The sequence below is a fragment of the Etheostoma spectabile genome, chromosome 24, assembly GCF_008692095.1.
Source record: "Etheostoma spectabile isolate EspeVRDwgs_2016 chromosome 24, UIUC_Espe_1.0, whole genome shotgun sequence".
NCBI lineage: Eukaryota > Metazoa > Chordata > Actinopteri > Perciformes > Percidae > Etheostoma > Etheostoma spectabile.
Window position 1 is genome coordinate 2,958,152 of NC_045756.1, and position 10,378 is coordinate 2,968,529.

General features: G+C 42.0%; 1 protein-coding gene across 2 annotated transcripts in view; it reads right to left on the reverse strand.

The window, feature by feature from the left end:
* Positions 1–10,378, reverse strand: part of abcb11b (ATP-binding cassette, sub-family B (MDR/TAP), member 11b) — a 30,081-nt gene continuing 19,703 nt past the window's right edge. For both annotated transcript variants that reach the window (XM_032506112.1, XM_032506111.1), the window contains exons 12-29: positions 10,207–10,320; positions 9,978–10,088; positions 9,727–9,852; positions 9,040–9,243; positions 8,769–8,939; positions 7,983–8,184; positions 7,803–7,872; positions 7,159–7,276; positions 6,451–6,612; positions 6,060–6,164; positions 5,573–5,734; positions 5,153–5,356; positions 4,232–4,473; positions 3,746–3,902; positions 3,094–3,291; positions 1,830–2,036; positions 1,458–1,604; positions 1–1,014 (exon numbers count right to left, since the gene is read on the reverse strand). In XM_032506112.1, the coding sequence (XP_032362003.1) occupies positions 814–1,014; positions 1,458–1,604; positions 1,830–2,036; positions 3,094–3,291; positions 3,746–3,902; positions 4,232–4,473; positions 5,153–5,356; positions 5,573–5,734; positions 6,060–6,164; positions 6,451–6,612; positions 7,159–7,276; positions 7,803–7,872; positions 7,983–8,184; positions 8,769–8,939; positions 9,040–9,243; positions 9,727–9,852; positions 9,978–10,088; positions 10,207–10,320 (2,901 nt within the window). In that variant the 3' untranslated portion in view covers positions 1–813. The remainder of the gene's footprint in view (positions 1,015–1,457; positions 1,605–1,829; positions 2,037–3,093; positions 3,292–3,745; positions 3,903–4,231; positions 4,474–5,152; positions 5,357–5,572; positions 5,735–6,059; positions 6,165–6,450; positions 6,613–7,158; positions 7,277–7,802; positions 7,873–7,982; positions 8,185–8,768; positions 8,940–9,039; positions 9,244–9,726; positions 9,853–9,977; positions 10,089–10,206; positions 10,321–10,378) is intronic.

Consider the following 10,378-nt stretch of genomic DNA (forward strand, 5'->3'; position numbering starts at 1 on the left):
TCAAGCTAAGACACTTTCATTGTTTTATTCAATTCCCACATAAAGCATAAAAAATAGAACCATGCATACAACATTAAAGTTACAATCAGATGATGTGGTAAAAGAAACACATTCAGGAGCTTGGAGAACGAGTACATCTGACCAAGCAATTACAATGAATTATTCAGAGGCACATACTCTACTGTACATAAGACACATGACATATTGTTTTGAATTTCTTTGGACATGAATAACATAAATATTATTTAGTCAAATCCAGCATTGCATGAAATTCAACTTCTTCAAGTCTTTAGATTTGGTGTTGGTTGTAGAGCAGCTCATAGGCCCATTGCCACCAACCAAAGGACTGGTTTGGCGCGGTAGACCTTGGACTGTGGGATCCACTTCCCATAGGAACACTCTCTGTCTCTGAAATGACCTGTCATTGGCCAAAGTCTCACATCACGGGCTAGATTTTCTAAAGCCTGAAAACTGAGCCAAGAGGAGGTCCAAAACTCTAGAGTTTTCTCTCAGACCACTTGATTTACAATATCCTGGGAAGTTATTATGGAGTTTTTTGCCCAACGTCACCAAAAATATCCTGCCTATAAAATACCCCAGAATTGGGTGTGAGATTCTCAAAACCACTCTCTTTATAACAGGATCCAAACCCAAAAATAAATACTGAAAGAATGAACAGGTGTATCTTTCTTTCTTTACCTTCTTTAGCATACTTCCAGTCCTGGTCTTTAGCTCGATTTACGGCATCAACGCTGCTCCTTGCATTTGTTTCTCTCTGCTGCCTTGCTAATCGGCTACTGTTTGCCTGAGCAGTTAGCTGATTGGTGCTCCCGTGGTAACCAGCTTGTAGTAAGCGCCCTTCAGGGCCATGAGCTGGTCGTGCGGCCCTTTCTCGATCACAAAGCCCCTGGACATGACGGCGATAATGTCCGAGTTCTGAATGGTAGACAGGCGATGGGCGATAACGATGCACGTCCGTCCCTCTCTGGCTTTGTCCAGAGCCTCTTGCACGGTCTGTCATGGCAACCAAAAACATTAAGCAGTGTTCACAGACTAGCACACACAGGAAGGAGCCATCATTAGTTCTACCGCACAGCAGACAAGCAAGCCTCACAATTATAACAATTGCACAATTGTGATTACTATCATTAGAATGTGCCAGTGCATCCGTGTGCTGCAGAGGCCTTTTTGTTCCTCAGCGTGGTCCAGCTATTTGAGCTGGAAAAGCTTACATCTTAAAGAGGCTCTACTGGAGGGCTGTATGAACTGTGAGCTGCTGGGGATAATAGAGATGATGAATGATAATGATGTTAATGATAACAATAATTTAGTGTCTGCCCTCCTTGCTCTCTATGCCCAAAGAATATCAAGCAGCCGCACTGTACTGTAAAATGAAGTGTGTGTGGATTAAACACACGATAACGCTGCTGTTTAAAGTTAGGGTCAATGAAGCCTACCTTCTCGCTCTCAGTGTCCAGGGCAGAGGTGGCCTCGTCCAGGAGCAGGATCTTGGGGTCCCGTATGATCGCTCTGGCGATGGCGATGCGCTGCTTCTGACCGCGAGACAACTGAGAACCCTGGGCCCCGACGTTCGTGTTGTATTTCTGAAGGAAGTATGGAATATCATGGTGAGTCATATCCCTATTTGGACATTCACATCTTATTTGTCTTGAAGCTGATACTGTGTGTGTATATATATATATATATGTATATGTATATATATATATATATATATATATATATATATATATATACAAACCTGCTGTGCCTATGCTTTTGAGTGCTCACCAAACTCATCACAAACATTCCACACAAAACATCCACAGTACCTCAGGAAGTGACATGACGAAGTCGTGAAGTTGGGCTTTCTTAGCGGCGGAGATGACCTCATTCATGCTGATTTCACGCGAGTTGTCGCCGTACTTGATGTTCTCCTCGATGCTGCAGTCAAACAAGATGGGCTCCTGGGACACGATGCCAATCTTGGAGCGCAGGAAGGGCACGCTGACACGAGTCGAGTCATGGCCATCAATCAGCTACATGAAGCAATTGACTTTACCATTAGGAGAAAGCAATATAATAAGCAGAATATGATCATTAATGAGCTATCATTCCAACATCTCTACTGTGATTTCTCTCCTAACTTTGCAGAGGTGATACGATCCTTTTTAAAATGTCAGAGAATTGGGACTGAGTGTTTCCAAACCACTTTAAACTCAATTATGGCCATTTGAATCTTGGCAGGAATCTCTTACTGGCACACAAAGTCTGCATAAATGTCTTGACTGATGCATGAATTGAAGTGGTATGAGAGTCAGAAATATTTCAATCACTGAATGTTCAGCAATTATTGTATAATTACTATAATAATTATATTATTATTCTTTGACTTTGACACATTTTACTCTCATGTTGACACGTTTAGCTGAGCCTCATGAGAGAGTAGGTTGAACGCAGATGATACATGACATTTTGATAAAGGTAAGCACATGCTGTAACACGGTGTTTCAGACCTCTCATTAGCATGTATCCTTGTTGAAATATGCAAAGCATTCACCAGTTTCTTCCTGAGCAGGTTTACTGCAAACCGTCGCCTATTTGACGCCAAAAAAAGTTGAGCTTCTGCGTGTAAAATACCCGGATGATCAGCACGGCTTCCCCACTGTTGGGTCCATAGAGCAGGCGCAGTAGAGCCCTCCGCCGGCCTGCAGGCTACTTCTGGTCTAGCGCTCCGACTAACTTAAATGGAGATTAAATGATTTAATTGTGCAGCTCTTCTAGACTTTCCAGGTGCTTTCACATATATCATTATGCAGTACATAATGATGTATTTAATATTTTACTGTTGTTGTTTGTGGACACAGGTAGAACATTTGTTTTATTACAATTGGGTTGTTATATTTGAAAAGTAAGTAGTTATTATAAGCTGTTGAAAAAATGTAGTGGCGTAAAAAGTGGGAGCATTAAGTGGTATAAAATGGAAAGAAAAAGTACCTTAAAATTGTACTATTTCCAAATCTACTATGAAAGTATTCATAAAACACATTACATTCAGTGCACATGTGCGGTGTTTTGTTTGTTGGTTAACCTCACCACTCGGCCTTGGTCAGGATCATAAAACCTCTCCAGCAGCTGAACGCTGGTGCTCTTCCCGCAGCCGCTGCTGCCCACAAAGGCCAGCGTCTGGCCGGGCTTCACCGACACGTTCAGCCCATTCAGGACCTGGATGTCTGGCCTGGTGGGGTAGGTGAACTTACAGTCAATGAACTCAATGTTGCCTTGGAAGTTATCCTGAAAACACAAGGGAAGAAACTTTAGTGCATGTGTCTCGGTGTGTCAGGGTGCCACCTCCAGTCTACAAAAGGAAATTCTACTTTCATTCTACTTTTTTAGACTTTCAGTTCATTCAATTATGAGTTGTTGTTTTTTTATTCAAAATGCCTCACATTTCAAAGGGCTCTGTGTGTACTTGTATTTTCAGGTAATTCTTATTTTTTTCCATTTGGATGTACAATATGTGAAAACTTTCTTTTTTTTCTCTCCTTCCTCTATCTACACCTCTACACCACTCTTTCATGATGGGTGTAAAATGAACAAGCAAAAGCAATAAAAGAATAATAAATTACACTTTTCATCTGGATTCTTTTCTTTGAATCTATCCTGGAAGGAGCAGGCAGCCTTCATTTTTTATACTCTCAGCATGCAATGTGGCAGAATACACGAAGCACAACATATGCCCTCATACCCATTTGTCTCCTGTATCGCTGTAGACGCTGATCTGAGGAACACGGTCCAGCAGCTGGAAGAAACGTGCAGCTGAAATCTTGGCCTTTGCGTAGTCTGGTGTGTAAGAGGAGGCTTTGCCAAGAGCGGTGCCACTGGTGACGATGGCTGAAATGACCCTGCCAGAGAAACCAGTGTAATGTAGCAATCAATCTTTGTATCACACATCCACTGGGTTGGGTCCTTTCTCCTTGGAAAAATACATTTTTTTTAAAAGTTACAATTCTTAATTAATTTGTGAAATCACCATCAGTTGTAGATACCTTTTATTTTTTTGTTTTTAGCAATAGCTGTGAATTAACTCTCTACACATTAGTTTTCGTTGGTAGTGGCAGGGTCCGCCGTGTTCAAAAAATATATGAAACAAGACAGAACGCAGTGTAGCCTGGAATGGTAAACAGAAGTAACACACAGAATGGCACCAGACTTGATAGTCTTCTCCTCTCACCTGAACACCAGGCTGAAGTGGAGCCCCTCCTGCCGCACCAAGTAACCTCCAAACCTGTAGGAGGCGGAGTTGGTCAAGAAGATAACGCACTGGGCGAAACCATAGCAGGCTCCGTACACTTTTGATTTCTTCAGCGCCGCTTGGTATGGACCGTCTAGCTGGGCCTCGTACATGTCCACAAAAATCTTCTCTTTCCCCAGGCCTGCGATGGTGCGGATGTTGTTCAGTGCCTCGCCGGAAATCTGCACATAAAAGAATCAGGTTAACATTCCAATACCAGATTAAATGGCATGGTGAAAACCAGGCAGATGGTTGACTAGAAGTTGTTTCTAATTCTTATTTGTTTTTAATGTGTGAGGGAGAATACGATTTAGACAAAGCATTTGCATCTGTTCTCTTCTATATCCCATTTTATGCTGCTGCAGTAAGCCCATTTCCCCCCCCATAGGGATGATTCAACTTTCATCTTAGCCACTTAATCGGGATGGGTGGGGTTTACTACACTGGGATAACTGAGATAGTGTTCACAGTAAATTGCCTTTTTCTTTGGTTGTGAGCTTTCTGGGTCTCACTGTATTCTTTGTCCTGAAGTTTTATCCACTATGTGTTGTCTGTACCATGACAGCCTTTTGAGCCTGGGTGGCCCCAGTTGGTGTTGAGCCTGACAGTGCAGTGATGAGAAAAAACTGAAACCTAGAGCCTAAAATAGATACTGTTGTTAAACGGTCTCTTATCTGCTGTCAGTACGTCGGCTGATGTTCCCTTCCACCTGAAGGTTTAGCGGGATTATTGAGATGATGCGTTTGGCGGGTCCCTTAATATCAGAATACTGTGGTATTTTCGAACTGGATGCTTATAAAATCCACAAAGAATAAAATAGATTTTTGTGAAGTTGTACAGCACAAAAAAGCATTGTCTGACCCTTCCTGCGACCTCCATCGCCTCCTTGTCCTGCTTGGCGAACCCCGTTAGCATCTTAGCCTGGAAGCCACCGGACAGAGCGATGAACGGCAGGAAGCACAGGATGAGCAGCGTGAGCTTCCAGCTGAAGTAGAAGGACATGAGCACGGCCACGCCGATGTTGGTCAGAGAGTTGACGATCATGCCGATCTGTGACCCCGTGGCCTTAGAAGAAGAAAAAAAAAGGATCCTTTTACTATTCAATGTGTAGATTCTTATCATGGATTTGAACTAGATCACCCGAGCAGAGTTTAACAAGTTTGGATACCAAGCAAAAATAATCTGTGAAGTCACATTCTCTGATACTAGATTTTATCCCTGAATATGGGACTGAATTGCTTTTCAAAATCACTATCTTTTTACGCTGAAGCTGGAACTCACTCCTTGAACTTGTGAGGCATCAGTCGCCAGACGTGTTGTCAGAGCTCCGGGACTGTTCCTATGATCATCAAACCAGCCAATCTCTTGGCCCAGCATGGCGTGGAAGCCGAGCCGCCGTAACCTGCGTGTCAGCAGCTCTCCAGACTTGGAGAAAGCATATCCCTGAAAACACACGCACTAGGAGTGTTTTTTTCATTTAATCCAAAATACCATTCCAGTGATCTTCAACATAATGTAATATACATAACTAATCTGGGAAACATTGTGTCTTTGCATCCCTCTACCCCAGGGGTGTCCAGGACCAATCACAGAACTGGAACGCTGCAGGATGTGGGGAAATCTTTTTCATCCAAAGAAGGTATTAATTTGACAAAATAAAGGAAATCTCTTGTGACTTTCCCCCAACCTTGAGCGCACACACAGGGGGGTGAAGGCACTAGAGAAGCTCTAAAGCAATCAGTCTTGCTGAAGCAGACTACTACTCTACCTGCAGCATCTGTGTGAAGAAAGAGATCACGCCGACCACGACAAAGAACAGGCAGATACTATCAATCTCCTTCCTCTGAGCCACAGGATCTGTTACTGAGAATGTCTGCACACACAAACACAGACACATGTTCAAATGCCAAAACATGTTAATATGGACCGTCGTACAGTATTTACCAATGTAGATTATGCAAATATAGAATCTATATATATTTAGGAAACTGACATGATTGGTTTTACAACTCATTTACACAGATTTTACTGACCCCAGGTTGAATCTTCCATTGCTGTCTCTGTGTCTCTTTTATTACCAACTGGGAGCCACACTCCCACACTAAAATTATAGCTTGATTTGTGTGTTTCAGAAAGTCTGACTACACCGTAAACCTCACCGCCAGGATTTGACTGAACAGCAGAGAGTAGACGGGGTTGACCCCTCCATTTACGGCCGCACCGAAGGATCCAAAAAGCATGTAGGGCCACTCAGGTATGTTGTACTTCAGGATCCTTCCAACTGGAGCAGGCTCCACAATTTCCTCCTCTGGGATGGCATTCTGAGCATTCACACACAAGACTGCACATTAGCATGCAGTCCAAGATGTAAACTGTAATAATAATAATACATTTTATTTAAAGACGCCTTTCATGACACTCAAGGACGCCGCACAGGGAATTCATAAATTAAGAACAGCAAAACAAATACTATACAACAGCAAAACAAATACTAAACAACAGAAAAACAAATACTATACAACAGCAAACAAATACTAAACAACAGAAAAACAAATACTATACAACAGAAAAACAAATACTATACAACAGCAAACAAATACTATACAGCAAAACAAAACCAAAACTATACAACAGCAAAACAAATACTATACAACAGAAAAACAAATACTATACAGCAAAACAAATACTATACAACAGAAAAGGCGGAGCAACAGACATTTAGGTGGAATACGCAGTTATAAACTGTGTATACTATCTAAGGATTGATGTAGAAAAAACAAATGCCAAGAACATTTCACAGTAAGAAATTAAAATAGTTGTTGACCACCCATGTATAAAATTGGATGCAAACACTCCAGCACACACACCTTGGATTTGTCTGCCTGTGACACAGTGTCTCTGGGGCCACGCTCTATAGCGATGGGAACAAAAGATTCTGGGATCAGATTGGACAGCTGAGATCGGGACCGCTGGCGGATAGAGGCTCTGCAAAAGCAAAAACAAAAGAGCTGCTGTTATCTTCTTCTTAATTTTTAGTTGTAGAGGGACAAGTATGGGGCATAAAACAACACAAAACAAGGATTAATACAATAAATTGCCATAAAACAGGAGCACCAGATTATTCATGACAAGAGGACTATGTCCATCACTGCACATGAATATTCAAGGGACACAGGAGTAAATTGTTGCTGTTGTTCTTCTTGCACTGATTACTGGGTGCTTGTAATGGTGGTGATGGAAGAACGCAAGCCTCTTCTGCTGTTGCTCCAGTCTCGATGACAGTGTCAGCTAAATGCTCCAAATGTCGAAGTAAATGTAAGAGGGTAATTATGTAAATGAAGGTGCCAGTTTCTGCCGTGACACACCTCAATTTCAACCACAAAATGACTACTGTAATAATCCTATTTAGATGCACAGTCACGACCATGGAAATAGATATTATACATTATACACACACAAGTAAGCAAAGGAGCAAGTATTGAAGTGCAGGGCAATTGGGAATGTGCATTACCTCAAACTGGCCCTGTAGCTGCCTGCTCTGGATAGGTTTAGCCTCTCATGCTCTTCGTCATCGTTAGCCACTAATATAAGACATGCAACAAAAGGTGATGATCAGTCAGGAGATCCTCATAGTTTTTTATGTTTTGGATAAATAACTTTTCGAGACATTATCCCCCAAAGCTGGACCTACTTTGCCGAGCCTTCTCATTCAGAGCCTTGTCTCCTTGGCTCTGTAGGGTGACCAGAGTGAAGTAGACGCCCTTCCTCTCCAGCAGCTCATTGTGTTTTCCCTTCTCAACAGCTCGGCCATGCTCAAAGCCAACAATCACATCGGCGTTTTTTATGGTGGACAGCCGGTGAGCGATAGAGATGGTTGTGCGACCCTTGCGTACCTGTGACAAAAATCAAATGTCTGTCTGTACATCATTACTGGGAACTGAGAAAAACACTCTTGGTAGCTCAATAATCTTGATTTCTTTTTCTTTTTTGGGGGGATATCAGATTTTGAATAAACAGGAGTGAGACCTTAAATATGTAAACATCTCTCTCTCTCTCTCTCTCACTTTAGACCCCGAGTTTGATTTTTGGCTGTGAAGTGGATTTGTTTATTTTTATTTTTGATAATGTGCTTTCCCTTATCTATAGGTATCATTGTTCAAATTTTCAAAAGTGATATTTTATCTTTACACATGTTCTAACAGTCGACAGGCCTACTTACTTGCATTCAGTACTCTTAGGTCATTTGGACATTTTGAATATTTTTGGAACAAACTCTAAGAAGTATAGTTTTCATGTTGTGTCTTATGTCAGAATAAAGTAATCCTCCACTCTCATTTAGAACAAAAAGGAAAGAAACTGAAATTACTGTAAAATATTGTCTTCACAAGGGATTTTCATCATCTTGGGAATGAAACCATAAATGATCCAAATCTGAGATAACAGAAACTAATTCAGCAAATAGACCAGTCCCACTTACGTTATCCAAAGCTTCTTGAACTATAGCCTCACTCTCGTTGTCAAGGGCAGAGGTTGCCATGTCCAGCAGCAGGATACGAGGTTTCCTGACCAGCGCTCGAGCAATGGCAATACGCTGCTTCTGACCGCCGCTCATCTGACCTCCACCCTCCCCCACCAAGGTGTCGAATTGCTGTCCGATTTAAAAATCACAAGGAAAGTTTTCAGGCCTAGAGGTTGTTAAGCCTTTGAATTTGTACATGAGCGCTTTTAAATCCTGTGTGCCACTTTACCTGTGGCAGGTCCATGATGAAGTTGTAGGCGTTGGCCTCCTTCGCAGCACTGACGATTTCTTCCATGGAGACGTTGGGTCGACCATAGCGCAAATTTTCAGCAATGGTGGTGGCAAACAGCACAGGCTCCTGCTCCACAATGCCAATCAGCGAGCGCAACCATTGGATGTTCAACCCTCTGATGTCATGACCGTCCAGGGTCACCTGAGGTAGGAGGGCACCGAGAGCTGGTTTTGCTCAAATTTATGGATTATGCTATTAAAGTACTTTGAGGCTATAATATTTGTTTTTTTTTTACAATAATGCTAATTTCAAACGGTAAGTTTGTTAGTCTTGTGCACATCGTTCATTTTGCTGTATGAGCTTATTTCCTTCCTTAGAAGCCAAAAGGAATAAGCAATTTAGGTGTGCAAAGACCTCATATTCCTGTTAAAGTGAAAAATGAGCCTGTTAGGACCACTGGTTGAATAATGAAACAGATTATCATGTACTTCTATCACCCTCGGGGATGGTTATTTTTGAATTCACTAGAACAAAGAATTAATCTTAAAAGTAGGGAGTCGGCAGCTACAGTGTGTCGAAGAGATCTTCAATCTCAGGAGTTGACAAAAGGTCCCACCGATTGAGGAATCACAGTATGTTACATGATTGACACATGAGAACATGTGTCTGAGCTGTCGAACCCACCATGCCCTCTTTAGGGTCATAGAAGCGCTGGATGAGCTGAATAGCAGTACTCTTCCCGGCTCCACTCGGACCGACAAAGGCTGTGGTCTCCCCGGACTTCACTGCAACACTGAGCTGGTCCAGGATCTGAGTAGAGATCACATTACACCATGGCAAAACTAACACTGAAAAAAATCCAGGAATCAAATTGTTTCCAGAAATTCAATTATACTCTGTTATATATGGTTACAAGTGTAGAAGCATGCAAGTACCTTGACGTCAGGTCTGGAGGGGTAGTAGAAGGTCACATTATGAAACTCAATATCTCCTTTGACCCTGTCAAGCTTATATCCAGCCTCGGATAGACAATCAATCTCGGGCTCCTGACAGTGGCACAATTACAAAATAAAATTTGTCAACAAGAGGCAATGGTTTCCTATCAAAAAAATACACCTTGTAAGAATTTAAATATTGCAAAATGATAACATCAAGCACTCTCACCCTCTCAATAGTCTCAAATATGAGGGTAGCAGCTCCACGGCCTGCAGCAAATGCCTCCAGACAGGAGGAGGCCTGTCCCAAATTCATGGCTGCTATCAAAACACCAAAGAACACCTAGAATGAAGAGGTCAGTATATTATAGATAGATAGATAGATAGATAGATAGATAGAT